This window comes from Gossypium hirsutum, chromosome A06 (genome assembly GCF_007990345.1).
Source record: "Gossypium hirsutum isolate 1008001.06 chromosome A06, Gossypium_hirsutum_v2.1, whole genome shotgun sequence".
Lineage (NCBI taxonomy): Eukaryota > Viridiplantae > Streptophyta > Magnoliopsida > Malvales > Malvaceae > Gossypium > Gossypium hirsutum.
The window spans coordinates 26,011,592-26,033,316 of record NC_053429.1 but is presented as its reverse complement, the minus strand read 5'-3'; the positions used below and the strand labels follow the sequence as shown (position 1 = coordinate 26,033,316).

Genomic DNA, 21,725 nt, shown 5'->3' with positions numbered 1-21,725 from the left:
AATCCACCATCACATGTATCATTAACAAGCTTCATATTTAGCATGCAATGGCATTAACACAAAATCCACCTAGGCCGAATATCATCCCCATGACATAGCAAAGATTTGAACCATGGGCTAATTAGAACTCAAGCTAGCAACTAAAAACATGCATGAATCTCATGGCACAACCTCAAACATACCTTAATCTAGATACAAGTATGGCCAAACCTCCTCCTAATCCTCTTCCAAACCAAACATGAAGCAAGAACTCCTTCCTCCTTCCTTAGAATTTTCAGCCAAAAGAAATGAAAAAGGATGAACAAATTTTTTTTTCTTTTCTTTAACTCACGGCAATGGGGGGGAACACTCACACATTCTTTCTTTTTTTTTTCCATTTCTTTATTACCCATACTCCTTATTTTATTTTTCCTAACATACCTCACTAACATAACATGTTTGTGACATGTTTCCACTCATAGCATGGCCGGCCACTACTAATTAGGGGGAAATTTGACATGCAAGTCCTCCCTTTTTATTACATGCACTATTAGATCCTTATAGATTAGCCTATCACATTTCAAAAGTGTCACACAAATCCTACCAACTGAATTCACATGCAATCGACTAAATCGAAGCTTGAAATTTTCACACATTCATAATTACATATTCTAGACAATAAATATCACATTCAAACATTTCGGTGACTCGGTTTAGCGGTCCCGAAACCACTTCCCGACTAGGGTCAATTTTGGGCTGTCACATCGAGCCTAGGAGCAAAAGTGTAAATATGTAAAAGTTTAGGGGCAAAATTGTAATTTTTCCAAAGTTTGAGTTATGGACTGTTTTGAATAGTAAATTAATTAAATAAGTAAAATATAATGTTTTAGATCCCGAAAAACGAGATTTGAACATAGAATGACAGAAAAATCGAAAATTGGGAAAGTTGGTAAAATGGCCGTTTTAGTATCGAGGTAAGTTCATATGTATAATAAGCATTAATTTATGCATGTTTGAATGTAAAATTGATATATTCATTATGATTTCCGAGTGTTGAAAGTATGTAAGTTGGTATGATAATAATACAGCAATAATGCTGTAATTTATATTTGAAAGTTAAATTTAGTGAATTAATTGAATTATATTAAATTAAATGATTATGGTGCCAAGTTTATGAATTGATTTAAAAATATGTCTATGGTACATGAAGTGCATTGAATTATCATACATAAATGTTGTCATAACCATTTTTTTGAAAAAAAACGGGTATCGACTTGGATTTTGATAATGAAAATGAATAGAGGAGTAGCCACCGATCCTTTTTGACGAGGTGTGATCGGGTCGCCTCGTAAAAGTGGTTGTTTTTAATAAATAGTTTGATTTATTTAAACAATAATTTTAGTCTACGCAAATCAAGGAAACAGGGTCGGAGTCGGTTACACACGAGGAAGGATTAGCACCCTCGATACGCCCAAAATTGGTACCTAGTTGATTAATTAGTGTCTTAGTGTCGAAGATTGAAAACTTGGAAGACCTTTGAAGTACGATCTCTCTTTGTAAAGAAAATGCTTAAATATTAAAGACCTTCTCATTTCAAAATATGAAATGTCACATCTAGTGAGTTAGGACACAACATCTTGAATTTTCGAGAGCGAGCTTGCCTTTTATAAAATCTGTGTATTTTATTAAAAGGGTATTCGATTATTTAGAGTAAACGAGAGAAATTGTAACCCAGTAAGTTAGGGCACGTTTTCTCGAATTCTCAAACACCGAATATTGCCTTTATTTCAAAACAAATTCTTATTTCGAGATGACAAAATGTCATACTCGGTAAGTTAGGGCACAACACTTCGCATCTTCGAGAATAAGCATTTTTCAAAACTCGTATAGTGATTTAAAAAGAATATACTCTGTTATTTAGGTTAAATGAGAAATGTCGAAACCCAGTAAGTTAGGGTACGATTATCTCGAATTACCTAATACGAGATATTACTTTTATGAAAGAATCGTTTTTAACATATTAAGTAAAAACATGATTTATAGTAAAATATAAAGAAAATTAGGGTATTAATATGTATAATAACATAATGATAGGTGTGATGGTGTCAAAAAAACAATAACGTGAGCAGTTATAAATGATGAATAAATAGAAATGTTAGTAACATGTAAATATAAACAAATGCATGAGGAAAATAAAAAGATTGAATACATGAGTAAATAAATGAAAATGAATAAAACATGGCAAAAAATAAAAATGGCGATGATAATGTAGACGATAATAATAGTGATAACATAAATAATAATATAAAACGATGCGCAGATATATACATGGATGCATTGAGATATATACATAATAATAGAAATAAAATATATACGTAGTATTAAAAAAGGAAAATATACATAATATACATATATATATATAAAATATATATATGAGATATAAAAATGTATATACATGGTAAAACATAATGTGATATTTACAATATATAAAACTATAATAAAATGATATACACGATATAATATTAATTTACATAGGCATAATATGAAGTATAATATATAAATATATATTAAAAGTATGTATATATGACACAAATGTATTAACAAAACAATAATATCAAAACTAATAATAACAATAATATATAAATGTATACGTATATATATTAAAGATATATAATAAGTATTAATAATATAGAGGTAAAAATAGATATAACAAAATGTACATAATAGAATATTTGAATATGTATACATAAAACATATATTAGGAACAATAATAATATATAAAACAACTATAAGAATATATATAATATGTATATATATAGTATTAATTTAAAAGGGGCTAAATAATAATAAAATATGCTAAAAATAATAATACAAGAATGGTACAATAGAATAATGAATAATATTAAAATAAAAAATAATATAGAAAGTGTATTAAATAGGAGAAAGGGACTAAATTTGAAACAAATATTAAGTTTTGGGGCCGATTTAAAAAACTAATAAAGAGAAGGGACTAATTTGAAAGCGCAAATAACATACGAGGTCCAAAAGGGCAATTTACCCGAGCCCTTGAAACGGTGTCGCTGAAGGGAGGACCAACGTGCAAAATGCGATAAACCTCGGGGCTAATTTAAAAGAATTGAAAACTTGATTGCAAAACATATAAAAAGCGGAAGGACCGGGCATGCAATTAGCCCCTAAGAGAAAAAACACGCGGATCCCAGGGTAAGACGGGTCGGGTCTTCGGGTCGCGCCTAAACGGTGCCGTTTCTGGGTTTTAAAAGGGCCAGGAAAAATGGCGCGTTTTGTCGGCCTATATAAACTAATTTTTTTAATTTCATTTCCCTTCTCCCTTTTTTAAAAAGGTCTTCTAATTCTCTCTTTTCTCTCTGCAGGTACCCTGGGTCCGGCCAGCATTCGTCACCGTCCGTCGCGCCTTCCGCTGGCGGTGCCGTCGCCGGCCACCGCTTTCAAAAAGGTGCATTGTTTTATTTTATTTTTTATTTTCCTCTTTATTTTAATAATATATATATGCACAATCATGTAATCAGGAAATAAAGTAAAAGAGGAAAGAAAGAAACCGATTCAAAACTTAGAAAATTTAAAGACCTTTCGATATTCTGATTTTGATTTCTTCCTTGGGCTTTGTTTTATTTCTTGCGATTTGTTGATGTTTTCTAATCTCTGTTTTGGTATTGAGTCTTCTTTTTTTGATATAGGTGGTTGAAATCTAAGAGATTTTATTGTAAAAATCTGCTAACCTCCTTTACAAAATCATCTATTCGACTTTTATAAAGCCTTAACAATCTCTCTGCTTTCTACACTATTCTCACATTTAATGGTTGTAGGTGCAGAGGCGGTGGAGCAGAGGCCACTTGCTGACGACGTGACTGGGGGCAGTGGGATAGGTGATTTAGGCTAGGGTTTATTTTTTTTTAATTTTGGTTTTGATTTCGGGCTGATGTTAGGCATTGGGCCCGTTTGGGGTTTGGGTAGGTTTAATGTTTTGGGTAAATTGGGTTAAGGGTTTTGGGTAAATTGGGTTAGGGGTTTTGCGCCCAAAATTGGGCTTGTACAGCTGCCCTCTTTGCTTGTTGTCGTGTAACGAGAACAGGGCAAAGACTTAAGAAAGACCAATTTTGCCTGATCTCGCCATGTCTGGACTTGTTTAGCGCTCCTTTTCTCCAGGTATCTTTAATGTGCTCCATTGAAACTTCAGATAAGATCTGTTTGTTTAGCTTCACTCCGTTCCACTTTATCTTCAGGGAATTAAGATTTGCTATCTTCAGTCTGCTCCGCTACAACTTTAGGAAGATAAGACCTGTGACTTTAACTAACTCTACTGAAACTTCAAGGAGATCTGTTGTGGCTTGGGTTACCTCCACTGCTGCTTCAGGGAGAAGACATTTGATTTTTAACCTGTTACCCTACTACTTAGGGGTTTAAGGCTTGTCATCATCGATCTGTGAATTCAACCTGTTACCCTACTGCTTAGGGTTTAAGGTCTGTAAGTTTGGCTTACTACCCTACTGCTTAGGGGGTTGAGCCCATCATCTTTGATCTGTTTCCCTACTGCTGAGGGGGTTAAGATCTGTAAATTCAACCTGCTTCACTGTAACTTTAGGGGGACAAAATCTGTAATTTTTAGCCTATTACCCTACTGCTTAGGGGGTTAAGGTCTGCAAATTCGGCTTGTTACCCTACTGCTTAGGGGGTTAAAACCCTTTGAATTCAACCTGTTACCCAACTGCTTAGGGGTTTAAGGTCTGTACATTTAGTCTGTTCCACTGCGACTTCAAGGAGATGAGACTTGTAACTTCAGTCTGCTTCGCTGAGACTTCAGGAAGACAGGATTCGTTGTATTTGATCTGTTCCACTGCAACTTCAGGGAGACGAGATCTGTAATTTTCAGGCTATTACCCTACTACTTAGGGGGTTAGGCCTGCAAATTTGGCTTGTTACCCTACTACTTAGGGGGTTAAAGCTCATCATATTCGATCTATTTTCCTACTGCTTTGGGGGTTAAGATCTGCGAATTCAACCTATTACCCTACTGCTTAGGGGGTTAAGGTCTGGTGAATTCACTGATTCTAGGAACATGACCTGTAGAATTAGTTCCATGTATTTATGCTTATGCCAAAAAATTAGGATGCTATGATCAAAATGAATCAAATGCTCCTAATTAGATGCATTATGAATGATCTATGAATGTATGGGTGCAACATGTTGTGAGCGTGAATCCTTTTTAATGTTTAGATTGCCATTGCTCTTTGTTCATCAAATTTCTTTCACTGAAATGGTACCCTGTTTTCTTGTTCAGCTCAAATTTTGAACAGAAAACCCGAAGAGGTAGTCCCAGTTTAAACTCTTTCTTCTCATATGCTCCCAATCTTTGAGTTTGGTTAGTTCTAAATAATAGTCCTGTTTTAGGTTCCTATACTATTTAGAAACCTTCAGAGCAATATGCAGAACTCTTTTTGCGAAAATGGCTTTAGTCCATTAATCATCATTTCAATACAAAATGCTTGAAAAAGATTATAACAATGATAGGACTGAAATTTGTCAGAAACAAAATTTGAAGGGAATAGATTAACCATGGGCAAAAAATATTGCTCGAATACAAAATGAGTAGAAAGAGAATAGATGCCCCGGATATCGTAGCGTGAGCTTCTTTGTACTAACTTCTTGGGGACTCCCTTTTTGCACAATATGTATTTAGGGGATCTAGAGTACCCTTGTAGATGCCTCAAGATGTAACATCTCCCCTCCTTGTTAATTTAGGTATCGTGAGACCATTGCATGCCCCACTTTCGATCAAAATTTGAATCGCCCTTTATGGGTTTTCAATTCAAAAAATCTCTTTGGTCTCAAGGTGCTCTTTGTGAGTTTTCACCCTGGCCTCTCCTTCTTCTTTCTTTCTTTTTTTTAGGCGAAGTATTTCTTAACCGAATCTGAATTCACAGGATTGGGTAAAGTCTTGCCATCCATTTCGGCCAATATCAATGCTCCGCCAGAAAAGGCTTTCTTCACCACATAAGGTCCTTCCCAATTCGGCATCAATTTTCCTCCAAAGTCCTTTTGTACGGGCAGGATCTTTTTCAATACTAGGTCTCCCTCGTGGAATTCTCTAGGACGAACCTTTTTGTTGTAAGCTCGTATCATTCGATTTTGGTACATCTGACCATGGCGAATAACCCTTAGCCTCTTTTCTTCAATCAAATTCAACTGATCGTATCGAGACTGGATCCATTCTGATTCATCCATCTTTACCTCTGACAAAACTTTGAGGGAAGGAATCTCGACCTCGATAGGTAAAACTGCCTCCATTCCATAAACTAATGAGAAAGGCGTTGCCCCGGTAGAAGTTCTGATAGACGTTCGATAAGCATAGAGGGCGAATGGTAGCTTTTCATGCCAGTCTTTATAAGTCTCAGTCATTTTCCCCGCAATCTTCTTGATGTTCTTATTGGTTGCTTCGACTGTACCGTTCATCTTCGGGCGATACGGTGACGAGTTGTGGTGTCTGATCTTGAACTGACTGTAGACATCCGCTATCGTGCTATTGTTCAAATTCAATGCGTTGTCAGAATTGATCCTTTCCGGCATTCCATATCGACAGATGATTTCCTTTTTCAGGAACTTGCTAACTGCTGATTTAGTGACATTGGCATATGAAGCGGCCTCCACCCATTTGGTGAAATAATCGATGACAACAAAGATGAATCGGTGCCCATTTGAAGCTTTTGGTGAAATTGGCCCAATCACATCCATGCTCCACATCGAGAAAGGCCATGGCGAAGTCATGACATGCAGAGGTGAGGGGGTACATTAATCTTGTCTCCATAGATTTGGCACTTATGACATCTTTTGGCGTAGTTAATACAGTCTCCTTCCATGATGGACCAATAATAATCGAACCTCATAATTTGCCTGGCCATTGTAAAACCATTAGCGTGTGTCCCACAGACGCCCTCATGGACTTCTTCTAAGATTTTCTTAGCCTCAATAGCGTCTACACATCTCAACAGTACCTGATCCTTCCTTCTTTTGTATAGGATCTCCCCGTCTAAGACATAGTCATGGGCCAGTCTTCTTAACGTTCTTTTGTCATTCTCAGTAGCTTGATCGGGGTACTCACGATTCTTCACATATCGCAGGATATCGTGGTACCAAGGGTGATCATCATTTTCTTCTTCTTCTTCGAGGTTGTAACAATGAGCCGGGGCCTCGTAAATGCTCATTTGGATTGGTTTTACATCCTCTGGTTGGTTCACATTGATCATAAAAGCTAAAGTTGCTAGGGTGTCAGCCATCTGATTTTCTTCTCGTGGAAGGTAGCGGAAGACAATATCATTAAACTCTTTAATTAACTCAAGGATCAACCTCCGGTAATTGATCAATTTGGGGTCTCTTGTCTCCCATTCACCTTTGAGTTGATAAATCACTAGGGCAGAATCTCCATGTACCTCTAACACTTTGATTTTACATTCTATGTCTACGCGTATTCCCATGATACATGCTTCGTATTCTGCCATATTGTTCGTGCAGTCAAAATCTAATTTACTAGTGAAGGGATAATGATCTCCGTTCGGGGACACCAGAACTGCCCCGATCCCGTTACCCACAGCATTTGATGCCCCGTCAAAGTTTAGCTTCCAAGGATGACCTTCTTGAGGGTCTTCTTAAGTGGTTGCTATGTACATTAGATCTTCATTTAGGAAGTCCAAGTTCAGAGGCTCGTAGTCCTCTAGGGCTCTGCTGGCTAGGAAATCTGCTATCGCACTCCCTTTTACGGCCTTCTGGTTCACATAGATTATATCGAACTCAGAAAGTAGAATTTGCCATCAGGCCATTCTCCCATTCAAAGCGGTCGACTCATCAAGTATTTCAGAGGTTCCATTTTAGAGATCATCCAAGTTGTATGGTACAACATGTATTGTCTCAGTCTTCGGGTTGTCCAGATTAAGGCACAGCACAACTTTTCAATGAACGAGTATCTCGTCTTACACTCAGTAAACTTTTTACTGAGGTAATATATTGCTCTTTCTTTCCTTCCTGATTTATCGTGTTGGCCAAGCACGCATCTCATAGAATTTTCAAATACCGTCAAATACAGTATCAGTGGCTTATTTGGACTAGGTGGTGTCAACACTGGGGCATTAGAAAAATATTGCTTAACTTTGTCGAAAGTCTTCTGGCATTCCTCGTCCCAACCACCAGGGTTGTGTTTCTTAAGGAGACAGAATATGGGGTCACATTTCTCGGTTAGTTATGAAATAAACTGAGCGATGTAATTTAGTCTTCCTAGGAATCCCCGAACTTTCTTTTGAGTACGTGGTGGAGGTAACTCTTGTATGGCTTTGACTTTATCTGGGTCAATCTCAATCCCTTTTTCACTTACCACGAATCCTAGCAGTTTTCCTGACCTGGCTCCGAAGGTACATTTTGCGAGATTGAGTTTCAACTGGAATTTCCTCAACCTTAAAAATAATTTCCTCAAGACTTGCACATGCTCTTCTTCAGTCCGAGATTTGGCGATCATGTCATCGACGTAGACTTCAATTTCTTTATGCATCATATCATGGAATAGGGTTACCATGGCTCTCTGATATGTTGCTCCCGCATTTTTCAATCCGAACGGCATCACCTTATAGCAAAAAGTTCCCCACATGGTCACGAATGTGGTTTTATTCATGTCTTCAGGATGTATCTTGATCTGATTGTATCCCGAGAAACCATCCATGAAGGAGAAGAGTGAGTAACCTGCCGTGTTATCCACTAAGGTGTCAATATAAGGCAACGGGAAATTATCCTTCGGGCTAGCTTTGTTTAAGTCTCTGTAGTCTACACACATCCGTACTTTTCCATCTTTTTTAGGGACGGGGATGATGTTGGCTACCCATTCCGAGTACTTAACTACTTGTAAGAAACCAGCATCAGATTGTTTATTGACCTCCTCTTTTATTTTCAACAAAACATCAGGCCGCATCATTTAAAGCTTTTGCTGAACTGGCTTGCATTCTTCTTTGATGGGGAGCCTGTGTACCACAATGTCAGTACTTAGCCCAGGCATATCTTGATATGACCATGCAAAGACATCCTTGAACCCTTGGAGTAACTCAATAAGGTCCCGCTTTGTCTCTGTGGCAATCCAAGCTCCGATCTTTACTTCTTTCTTTTCTAGTTCATCTCCCAAGTTCACGACTTCTACAGTCTCTTTGTGGGGTAGAATCTGTTTCTCCTCGTGTTCTACCATCCTTAACAAATCAGGGGATAAGTTATAGTCTTTGTCATCCTCAAAGTCTTAAGATCCCTCTAGACACATATCTCGCTCAAAAGGAGACTCTTAATTAGTAGCAACGTCACTCACATCGTTGATATCTGGAGACCTGTTGTAGGTGCGAAGGAAGATACAAAGAACAAGAGAATCTAAGAACAATGATATGTATGGTATGATCATGAATGAAAGAATAAAAGAATATTTACACGGAATAAGTCAAAAGGATGCATTTCATTGAAATAACGCTTTTGAACATAAGCCTATTTCACAAAAGGATACTTATTGCTCCTAGGCCTAGAACAATAAATGTGTTTTGGACATTACTCTGAGTTAGTTCTAAAAACTACAGGAATCTCTTCTGTAGTCCAATTATTCAAAACACTTCCTGGCTCATAGGGGCGAATGCCCGACAAATTCTCTACCCCAGTTCCTTCTTCATATGTGGCGTTGATGTCCAAACTCTCCATCATTCTTTCCATGATTTCCTTTCCCGACATCTTCCGCTCGGAGTGAATGACCCCTCCAGACACAAAAGTCTTCGATATATGGGGGAAGATCATTGGTTCCCATTCGATTTCTCCCCCGCTCAATCGCGCTCTCCTTCTTTCTTACTTCTTTTCAAGTTCCTGTTTTCTTTGTTTCATGTCCGGCTTAAACCCTAACCCAAAACGGTATTGTTTGTCCTTCATCATTGGTATATTAATCCTTCCCTGGAGGTATCTCCCGAGTTCTCTTCCGGGTAGAGCCCCTTTTCCAATAGTTAGCTGTAGTCCAATTTTTGTAGTCTTAGATAACCTGGGTATTGGAATCTTATTTCCTTCAGTGATGAATATCGCGTTCACAAACTCCAAAGATCAAAAAGAGCACTTGATTGCTTCATCATTTGCCTCAAGATATGGGGTGTCACTGGTTATTGTCGCGATGATGTCCTCTTCAGCATTGATCGTTACTAACCAACCTTCAGTCACTAATTTCAACTTTTGGTGCAGCGATGAAGGGACTGCCCCTGCCGAGTGTATCCATGGCCTCCCGAATAGGCAATTATACGAATGCTTAATGTCCATGACCAGGAAATCTACCTCGTATGTGCTCAGCCCGATTAAGAGGGGTACTTCAATTCTCCCCATTACCTTCCTTTCGGTGCCATCAAATGCTCTCACTACATTTTGGCATGTCTTTATATGGGAACTATCCACTGGCAACCTACTCAGCGTAGATAGGGGCAGGACATTCAGTGCAGATCCATTGTCAATCAATACCCCCGGTAATGTGTACCCTTTACAGCGAGTTGTGATGTGCAAAGCTTTAGTCGATCCTCGGCCCCCTGGTGGTACCTCATCGTCATTGAAGAATATGAAATTGTCGACACTTATACTGTTGACTAAGTGGTCCAATTTGTTTACAGAGATATTGTTAGCAACATAAGTTTCATTCAGCACCTTCATCAACGTGTTGCGATGGGTTTCGGAGCTTAAGAGTAAGGCCAGTACCGATATACGAGCTGGCTGTTTGTGCAACTGTTCTACGACACTATATTCACTGTGCTTTAGAAATTTTAAGAATTCCTTGGCTTCTTTTTCAGTCACTGATTCATTAACAGTTGCTTCAGGCCCCACCGGCTTCTCTTTCTTTTGCTCGATTGCTAATGATTTTTCTTTAACCTGCTCGACTTTTGTATTTGGGGTATAATGCCTTCCACTGCGCGTATAAAAACCTTCGTCTTAAACTTCCTCTGATGCATTAATCGGGGTCTCCTCTCCCGGGAATGTCACATTAGCTATAGTTCCACGGTACCCTTTTGCTATCCTTGTAAGGGAAAGCAACGGGCTTCTGGATTACGACCTTTGGAGCAATTTGTGCCCCGACTTCATTCATTCTCAGACGTGATATGATAACCACTGGGTGGTTGACCTTGTATGCATCCTTCATCGACCCCTCTTCGGAGGCACACACATCTGTTTCTTCTGGGCTCCCTACATATTCGAAGAATCCCAGCTCCTTATTATCCATCAATCCTTGTAACAAAGCCCTGAATTCCCTGCACTTTTGAATCTCATGATCCTCCTGATCATGGAACTCGCAATAATTCTATACTTCTTGAGGTCTGACCCTTGAATTCTATGCTATCAACCCTCTTTCCACCATTTTCTTCCATACTTCTTTCAATGGGGTATTCACTTCTGCCATATTCATCTTAATTTCTTTCCCTGAACTCTCGATTATCGCATTTATTCCCTTATCCCCATGGTTAGGTAATGGATTCTCTGCACTGAATGTATCGTCAAATTTCACTATCCCCATGTTGATGAGTCTTTCAACCAATTTCTTGAAAGTGGTGCAGTTTTCTATTGAATGTCCTGTTGCTCCCGCATGGTATTCGCATTGGGCATTTGCGTCATACCATTTGGGATATGGAGGTTGCATTGGCTTTAGATAAAAGGGAGACACGACGTGTGCATCAAATAAACTCTGGTATAACTCCTTGTATGTCATTGGAATGGGCGTAAATTTAAGTTTCTCCCTATTTTGTTTTGTGTTGGGCTCTTGTTTGGGTGGGCCTTGCTGTCCAGTAGTTGTCGACCTTGGTTGGCTTACGATGATCGATTTCGAATATGAGCTCACATTATTCACCTCGTGCTCTTTCTTTCTCAGCGCTAACCTCTTAGCGTTTTCCCCAGCCTCTATTTTCCCACATCTTATGGCATTTTCTATCATTTCTCTAGATATTACTATGTCCGAAAAACTCTTGGTTGTGCTACCCAGCATGTGGTTAATAAAAGGTGCCTTCAGGGTATTGATAAAGAGTATAGTGGTTTCCTTTTCCAATAGAGGGGGTTGGACTTGTGTGGCCACCTCTCTCCATCACTGGGCGTACTGCCTAAAGCTCTCATTATGCTTTTTCTCCACATTCTGTAAAGTGATTCTATCAGGGGCTATGTCTGCCACATGACCGTACTACTTCATGAAGGCTTGTGCTAAATCTTTCCATGAACTGATCTGGGCGCGACTCAGTTGGTTGTACCATCTAGAAGTGGCCCCAACCAAGCTTTCTTGGAAGCAGTGGATTAATAGTTGGTCATTATTGACATGGCCTGCCATTCGTCTGCAGAACATAGTGATGTGAGCTTCGAGACAACTAGTCCCGTTGTATTTCTCAAATTTCAGTGTTTTGAACTTGGGAGGGAGTACCAGGTCCGAAACCAAACTTAATTCCTTAGCGTCGATTCCACCACGATAGTCGGTGTTTTCCATTTCTTTAAAATTTTCTTCCAACCATCTACACCTTTCTTCAAGCTCTCTCGGGAGTTCTACCCTTGTCTTTTCTGCTTCTATTACTTCATCGAGATTGAGGACCACAGGGTTGGTCGAGTTATCCCTCGGATTAGAGCCCGAACCGGCCTGATAATTCATCGATGCCGAAACACCGGCCTGAAATGGTTGGGGCCTAATTGTGACCGATGGCCTTCTTGGGTACATATCAGGTTGTGTCTGAACGTCCGCTGGGGCAAAACCCGGAGGGTAGGTAAGATCTTCATTATCTTCTCTCGCATTGATCAAGGGCTTTTCCTTTATTCTAATCTGCCAGCCAATAGACGAGTTAATTGGTCCATCATGCTTTTCTGGGACTCCAACATATGGTCCCTCATATCTTGCTAGATTTTGGCAAGCTGTTCTTTCATACGTGCTTGTAATTGATCTTGCATCTCTTTTTGCATTTGTTCCAATCTCTCTAACCTTTGATCCATTACTCTTGTTTTTCCTCTTGTATCGTAACGATGTTCCAGGGTAACTGCCATGATTTTTTTTGTGAGTTTTAGTGAGTGTGATACAATGCTGATGCATGAATGCAATGAATGCAATGAATGCAAAAAAGCGTTGATTCCAAGTCGATTTCATTAGAGTAACTTTCTAGAAAACAAGTTTCTTTACATAAAATAGATTACATATAAGGCTTGGCCCTGATACTTAAGGCCTTGACCTGTCTAAGAAGCCAAGCTAGCTCTTAGCCTCAGTTCGATTCTGACTCGTATTTTAAACTCAGCACATCGGCTTGTACTGCTAATGTTTGCAAGTGATCAGCCACTTCTCGCACTTGAGTCAAAGCTTCGCCCATGACGTAGTCCCTGCTCCTGACTTGGTCTTGAGATTGATGAAGATGCTCCTTCCATCGCTCGTTATTTACTTCAAGGAGTTCAATATGAAGTTCACGATTTTGCAGTGCTATTTTGAGTTCTTCTATATTCTATTTTAATTCTTCAATTCTTCTCTGACTAGCTTTAAACTCGATTACAGAGTTACGCGAGCTATATTGATACAATGACTTCTCTAACTCTGATACCCGGATTTTTAACCCCTCTTTCTCATTCTGGCTTTCTACCAAACTTCTTTTCAGAGCGCCTTCTCGAGCTTGAGCATCGCGAAATTTTTCTTCCCACTCGTTGGCTTTGCTTTGTTCTTCTTTAACTTCATGTTGCCACTATTCGGATGTTTTTCCTAACCCAGCGATTCTCATTGATCTGCGCAGCTTCTTATAGTCCGTCTTCAAACTGTCCAAGTCCTCTTCAGCCTTGTTTTCCCTTTTCTGAGTTTTTCAGCTTCTAGTTTCTGGACATTGACATCTAACCCTAACTGCATCTTTTCTTCTTCCAACTGCTCGATCCTTTTTTTCTAGCTCCAGACTCTTTTTCTCGAAATCTTGCCTGATGATTTCTAGCTCAGATGGGATTATTCTCAAGTGTTCTTCTATCCATTGAGGATTCCCTTGATCTGATGTAAGGATGTTGTCATTAATCCTCTGATTCCACCATCGATCGTACTCAGGAGTAGTCATGGGGTTGGCAGCAAACTTCTTCATTCTATGAGTCTGGTTCCAGGCATTTGATATCTCGCAAACTTTGTTTTTATAATTATTCCCTGTGAACACGAACTCGCACTGGGCTAACCCGTATGTTGGTGGTGTAAACTGTCTGGATCTGTACTGTCTTAATGCAAGCAGAGGAGCATATCTGACGGCTCCCCATACTCCTAACAAGGGAACCCAATCGAAATCTCTGCATCGGTATAATATTTCATCAGGAACCATCCACGGGGCTCTCCATTCAACATCTTCTTCTTGCAAATTTTGGAGAACCGTCATCCAATTGTCTTCTGTAACATCATCTCGCCTTGGTGTAACCACTAATTCTTTCAGTGGAGAGTAATTTTTAGAGACGATACGATACGAGACCTTTTCCACTTTCCAGAAATGGCTGTGGAACCAGGATAGCAAGAGGTGCGCACATCTAATAAATCTCCCTTCACCCGCTCTTCTACAAGCATTTAATGATCTGAAAGTTTCAGCCAAGATTACGGGTACAGGTGTAGTTCATTTACCAAGCTTGTCAAAAAGGTCAGAAACAGCCTCGTCTACATGTCTCAAAGCTTTGGGGAAGATGACCAGTCCATAAATGCTCAAGGCGAAGACATCTACCCTTTTTTTCACGTCGTGGTGCGCTAAGATTAGATCCCTCAGGTTCTTCCAAGGAATGCATTTACAATCTCCTTTTTTTTTATCCGGGTTGTCACCCACTGTTCGCTCATCCCTGTGATGTTCATCAGCTTTTTTGAAAATGCTGGGACGTTAGCAGGTTTGGAATAAATTCTGTAAACCTGAATCTTTGGGCAATGGAGCAAGGTCGTGTATTCATCTATAGTAGGTACCAAATCTACTTTCCCGAAAGTGAAGCAACTGTAAGCAGAATTCCAATATTGGGCAAGGGCTCGAAATAGGTGTTCATCTACCTTGACATCGAGCAGATAAGGTAAATCACCGTAATGACAATAGAATAGCTGTTTGACCTCGTCATCCCACTGACCCCAAATTTCTTTCATCTCTTGGAGATTATTCCGAGTTACGCTGATCCGAGTAAAATTCCATAACTCTGACACATGCCCCTCGGTAAGACTGTCACCTTTATCTTGTTGTGTTGTCTCAGCCCATATCCGGACAGCCGCGTTGTCTTCTACTTTATCAAAAAACCCTTTTTCCATAATAAGCTATCTATTTAGGAATCGAATGCGAATCAACACCTTTTATAATGAAAATGCCATGCAAATACAATCAAAGTAAAACAAAGCAAGTCAGTAATTTATACACAGTTCAAAGCAAACAAATAATAAATATAGCACTTGCTCAGGTGACCACTAGGGTTTCGGAGTGGCTCTACCTAGGGCGGGTTCTTAAGGCTCGCTACATGGGGTTTGGTTCTAGAGTAAGGGTACCTGAACCAACAGATTCCTCGATCTTCACCCATTATAGGCTCATACAGACCGAGTTCAGTTTAGGGGAATATATTTCCCTATGGCTGCACGGAGATGAAAATCTCACGAAGACATAGGTACGGATGTATCCCGAAAGCGATCCACTATCCTGCACGGAGGTGAAAACCTCACGAAGGAGTAGTTTCTCTCTCTCACTTAAAGGGGTGTGACCATAGCGGTCATGCAATGCAATATGCAAGACTATTCAAAGACTCAAATCAACGCAGCAGGTATTATATCATAAACCACAAAAAATAGTTGATGAAATGCAATGAAACGATCGTATTTCAAAACCGAATTTTCAATTTTCGATAAAAAGACGAAAGTTAATCAACTTGCGGCTTGACTCTCTTATATGATTCCCCAGTGGAGTCGCCAAGTTGTCATAACCATTTTTTTTGAAAAAAACGGGTATCGACTTGGATTTTCATAATGAAAATGAATAGAGGAGTCGCCACCGATCCCTTTTGACGAGGTGTGATCGGCTCACCTCGTAAAAGTGGTTATTTTTAATAAATAGTTTGATTTATTTAAACAATAATTTTGGTCTACGCAAATCAAGGAAACAGGTTCGGGAGTCGGTTACGCACGAGGAAGGATTAGCACCCTCGATACGCCCAAAATTGGTACCTAGTTGATTAATTAGTGTCTTAGGGTCTGTTTGATTGGCAGTAAAATATTTTCCGTAAAATGATTTCTGGAAAATGTTTTACTTTTCTGTAAAATGACTTACAGGAAAATATTTTCTGGTGTTTGATTGAATCTGTGTAAAATATTTTCTACTGTTTGGCAGATTTTCTGAAAATATTTTCCGAAAAAGTTGTTTTTACATATATTAATATATATTAATAAATTTTTATATTTTAAATTGTTTTTACATATATTGCAATGATTTATTTATAAATAAATAAATCAAATTAAATATATAATAATACTCAATTATTAAAATATAAAAGCATTACAAACTACTTTCGAAATTTACTAATTAGTAGTGAATCAATTGTAGTGATCTCCTGATGAAATTATGCTCAGCATAAAAGTAATTTTTTTGTTGTCTTACAAACAACACAGATAGCATCATTATCAAATTTCAGCCACTCTCAACTATAACCAATTCCTTAGCCAACCAATCTACATTATAGCACAAAGCTAACTCCTATAAAATTTATCCCAATGCACATATTTACAGACATAAATATGTATATATGTATGAATTCAACAAATACATAACCATATGCATGCAATCAACTATGTTCTTTGAAAGCTATTACTAGATCAAGCATTGCCTCAATACTATAGGCTGCCATCCAATAGAGAGGAAAAAATACAAGCGAAGAACCCAGCTTTTTACCTAGACATATGGCGAAACGTGCTCACGCAACTGTTAAGAAAAAATCACTCATGGCCCAAAAAAGAATTTCATAGAACTGATAGTAAAATCAAAATGAATGATACATACAATCAAAATTTTCAACTGACACCTATTGATTTAATACAACCAGGTAAAGAGGCAGACAACCATCTGATATCTATGAAGCAAATGAACTAGCAATATGCTAGAAATATCAGCAATTGCAATCAACAAAGGCAATAGGCTCTATTGAAGTCCCCAATTTAAATAGAAAAGAGCAGTATTCCAGAGAGTCTATTATGTTGCCATGATTTCCAATTATAACAGCAGTATTCCAGAGAGTCCCTCCATGATTTATATCCCTCTCAAGAATTGAGCTTATAATGACCATGTTATACTTGAGTGCAAATTCCTGAAGAAATTGTGTAGACTCCCCGTTAACAGGTTCTGCAAATTCACACCACCTCTTTTCTCATGTACAAAAGGCAAATGGCATCATCCATGCTTCCTGAACTTGCATCATAGACTCATTAATTTGCATTTTCAGAATATTATGCATCGATCAATAAAATTGACCATACCTGCAGCATAGTATGTTGACTCCTGAAGCACCAGCAACATCAATTATTGGTCCCAATTTCAACTGATTATTGTGCATCAATTATCCCGAAAACTGATTATTGTTTTAGGCAGATAGAAAGATTAAAAGCACGAGGAAAAGAAAGACACCGCTATGTACCATATTCAGTAACCATCTCAACTGTGCTACACTGATTTTTAAGGGAATATAAAATCAGAGTTGGGAGTAATCAGATGCAGTTTATGGTTAGTCACAGAAATCAAAGAAAGAAGAAATGCTCAACTATCTATTCAAATTATGGTACTGCATAAGAGTCTTGAATAAGATGGCAAAAAAAAACATAACTCAAACATCTTCTCATGCATGTCCTTGTGGTAATAAATAGAAATCATTTTATCAAAGAAAATACGTGGGGTGCTTTCTAAATTATCAGAAAATAGTTTGACCCACAGCTCTTCAGCCTCTTCAAGTCTCCCATCCTCCGCTAAGGCATTCAGTAAGGTGAAATACGTTCCCATTGTTCTTCCTTGACCTTTGCTTAACATCCACTTTATCACCTGCAAACCAAGTGCACTTTCCTAGACTTAGCTCTTTTTAGTGTAGAAAGCCAAAAGAAAGGATAAAACTGAAGAGAAATGATTACCTGAATTATTCTCTTCCATTCTTGTTCGTTCTGTAGGATCTTCAATGCTTTCTTAACTGTAATTAGAGGGAACTCTAGTTCCCATGCAATAAATGAGTCGAGAGCCCCGTAAACTTCCTCCTTGACATTTGACAGTTGCTTAACCTACATAAGGATGGCCGATAATAGATGACTATTATCCCAAGATTGCTATAAAAAGAATCAAATCCGTGTCGTAATGAGCTCACTCAGCTTAAGTCACTCATTCCATAATCAACAACCATTAACGATATTTGTTTTGCTAATATTAACTTATAAAAGTTAAGATAGTAAAGCAAACAAGAACTTACACAAGTAACAAGCTTTGCTGATTTTGAGACAGTCCCAATTCTATTCCTTGATTTCCATTCCCGAGGATACCGAGGTCTTGGACCTTTAGCAGCGCATACCTGAAAATCATTTCAGATTTACTAATTCACCAATAACACCATTAAAATTTCAAATTTCATACAGCATTCCCTTCTCTCTTTAGCGTTTAGGAGGAGACAATATATCTATATATGCGAAAATTTCAATGGAAAGCCTACCACGGTATTCCTAGGTCTCTGATTAATTTTAACTGATCCCAATCTTTTAGTAACGAGTGGCAGAGCATATCTACAACAAAGCATCCTGATATAATGCAAAACCAAAAGGAAAAAAAGAAAGAAATTTTGATTAATTGTGGTAGCATTAGTTGCCATCCACTAAACAATTTTATTGCTTCAAGAAAATCTTAAAAGAAATGGTTAAACTTATATATTCCAGCATTTTTTCAGCAACCAAACGCAATTGCTTAAACGAGACAGAACTGAAAGAGGAATACCGGTTATATCTTGAGGGTTTAAGAACCAGCAAATTTCAAGGTTGAGACTTGAGAGTTTGCTTCAGCGTTGTAGATGGAAGATTTTTTCTTTCCTTTTTTCGATGGTTTGATCAAAAAATGTAAACAATTGGTGGGCTCCGATTGTGCATAATATTAGAATTATGCTACACTTGAAAACATAAATAAAATCTTAATCAACAAAGTGAAGACAGATAAATTACAACCCGGAAAGCGGGAAAAAAGAAAAAGAAAAGACCTGGTAGAGTTGAGGCTTGAGATTTGCGCTCAAGAGGTGGTGAAGCGAATTATACCCACAAATTGATCCATCTTTGAAACTTTGCTTTTCTTCTGTGCTTCCATTTTCTTTCCCAATTCCATCAGTTTTCTCCATTTTCTGATTCCCTCAATTATTGCTCCGAAATCAAAACATAAAAAAGGTTGATGAACGCCGGTGTCTGGTGTTAAGAATCGGTGTTGGCTGATGGCAAGCAGAAGATCAGGTTTCAAGGGAAGGGGAAGGGGAAGGGGAAGGGAAAGGGAAAGGGAAGATCGGTGTCTAAAATTTTCTTGAAAATGTCTTACCGAATTAGAAACGGTAAGTCATTTTCCAAAATTTAACGCTTCTTTTTCCCGTGTTTGTAATTGATTTTACATGGGGAAAATATTTTCAGCCAAACAAACACTGGAAAAGGCTGAAAACCTTTTCCGGAAAATGTTTTACTACAATCAAACACACCCTTAGTGTCGAAGATTGAAAACTTGGAAGACCTTTGAAGTACGATCCCTCTTTGTAAAGAAAATGCTTAAATATTAAAGGCCTTCTCATTTCAAAATATGAAATGTCACATCCAGTGAGTTAGGACACAACATCTTGAATTTTCGAGAGCAAGCTTGCCTTTTATAAAATCTGTGTATTTTATTAAAAGGGTATTCGATTATTTAGAGTAAACGAGAGAAATCAAAACCCAGTAAGTTAGGGCACGTTTTCTCGAATTCTCAAACACCGAATATTGCCTTTATTTCAAAACAAATTCTTATTTCGAGATGACAAAATGTCATACTCGGTAAGTTAGGGCACAACACTTCGCATCTTCGAGAATAAGCATTTTTCAAAACTCGTATAGTGATTTAAAAAGAATATATTCCACTATTTAGGTTAAATGAGAAAAGTCGAAACCTAGTAAGGTAGGGTACGATTATCTCGAATTACCTAATACGAGATATTACTTTTATGAAAGAATTGTTTTTAACATATTAAGTAAAAACGTGATTTATAGTAAAATATAAAGCAAATTAGGGTATTAATATATATAATAACATAATGATAGGTGTGATGGTGTCAAAAAAACAATAACGTGAGCAGTTATAAATGATGAATAAATAGAAATGTTAGTAACATGTAAATATAAACAAATGCATGAGGAAAATAAAAAGATTGAATACATGAGTAAATAAATGAAAATGAATAAAACATGGCAAAAAATAAAAATGGCGATGATAACGTAGACGATAATAATAGTGATAACATAAATAATAATAATATAAAACGATGCGCAGATATATACATGGATGCATTGAGATATATACGTAATAATAGAAATAAAATATATACGTAGTATTAAAAAAGGAAAATATACATAATATACATATATATATAATATATATATGAGATATTAAAATGTATATACATGGTAAAACATAATGTGATATTTACAATATATAAAACTATAATAAAATGATATACACGATATAATATTAATTTACATAGGCATAATATGAAGTATAATATATAAATATATATTAAAAGTATGTATATATGACACAAATGTATTAACAAAACAATAATATCAAAACTAATAATAACAATAATATATAAATGTATACGTATATATATTAAAGATATATAATAAATATTAATAATATAGAGGTAAAAATAGATATAACAAAATGTACATAATAGAATATTTGAATATGTATACATAAAACATATATTAGGAACAATAATAATATATAAAACAACTATAAGAATATATATAATATGTATATATATAGTATTAATTTAAAAGGGGCTAAATAATAATAAAATATGCTAAAAATAATAATACAAGAATGGTACAATAGAATAATGAATAATATTAAAATAAAAAATAATATAGAAAGTGTATTAAATAGGAGAAAGGGACTAAATTTGAAACAAATATTAAGTTTTGGGGCCGATTTAAAAAACTAATAAAGAGAAGGGACTAATTTGAAAGCGCAAATAACATACGAGGTCCAAAAGGGCAATTTACCCGAGCCCTTGAAACGGTGTCGCTGAAGGGAGGACCAACGTGCAAAATGCGATAAACCTCGGGGCTAATTTAAAAGAATTGAAAACTTGATTGCAAAACATATAAAAAGCGGAAGGACCGGGCATGCAATTAGCCCCTAAGAGCAAAAACACGCGGATCCCAGGGTAAGACGGGTCGGGTCTTCGGGTCGCGCCTAAACGGCGCCGTTTCTGGGTTTTAAAAGGGCCGGGCAAAACGGCGCATTTTGCCGGCCTATATAAACTAATTTTTTTAATTTCATTTCCCTTCTCCCTTTTTTAAAAAGGTCTTCTAATCCTCTCTTTTCTCTCTGCAGGTACCCTGGGTCCGGCCAGCATTCGTCACCGTCCGTCGCGCCTTCCGCTGGCGGTGCCGTCGCCGGCCACCGCTTTCAAAAAGGTGTATTGTTTTATTTTATTTTTTATTTTCCTCTTTATTTTAA

The 21,725-nt window shown here is 37.5% G+C and overlaps 1 protein-coding gene across 4 annotated transcripts; it reads right to left on the bottom strand.

Moving 5' to 3' along the window:
- Positions 1–16,958: 16,958 nt before the first annotated feature.
- Positions 16,959–19,694, bottom strand: LOC107944281 (pentatricopeptide repeat-containing protein At4g21190). Of its 4 annotated transcripts, XM_041115821.1 has the most exons (6): positions 19,231–19,371; positions 18,975–19,143; positions 18,697–18,781; positions 18,460–18,558; positions 18,131–18,274; positions 16,959–18,044 (listed from the first exon to the last, which is right to left on the bottom strand). In XM_041115821.1, exons 3-6 carry the CDS (start codon positions 18,778–18,780, stop codon positions 17,778–17,780), a joined length of 594 nt encoding a protein of 197 aa, XP_040971755.1. In that variant the 5' UTR covers position 18,781; positions 18,975–19,143; positions 19,231–19,371; the 3' UTR covers positions 16,959–17,777. The 4 variants fall into 4 exon arrangements, 3 of the variants coding, with proteins under 3 accessions (XP_040971755.1, XP_016733594.1, XP_040971754.1); XR_005928734.1 differs by lacking the exons at positions 18,975–19,143; positions 19,231–19,371 and having other exon boundaries at positions 16,959–17,415; positions 17,489–18,044; positions 18,697–18,908; XM_016878105.2 differs by lacking the exons at positions 18,697–18,781; positions 18,975–19,143 and having other exon boundaries at positions 19,231–19,694.
- Positions 19,695–21,725: the final 2,031 nt, after the last annotated feature.

Coding starts and splice junctions, on each gene's coding strand:
- LOC107944281 (XM_041115820.1), bottom strand. CDS start 18,852: ATGGCAACTAATGCTACCACAATTAATCAAAATTTCTTTCTTTTTTTC. Junction 18,559..18,696: donor AGAGACCTAGGAATACCGTG/GTAGGCTTTCCA, acceptor AATGATTTTCAG/GTATGCGCTGCTAAAGGTCC. Junction 18,045..18,130: donor AATGGAAGAGAATAATTCAG/GTAATCATTTCT, acceptor CTTGGTTTGCAG/GTGATAAAGTGGATGTTAAG.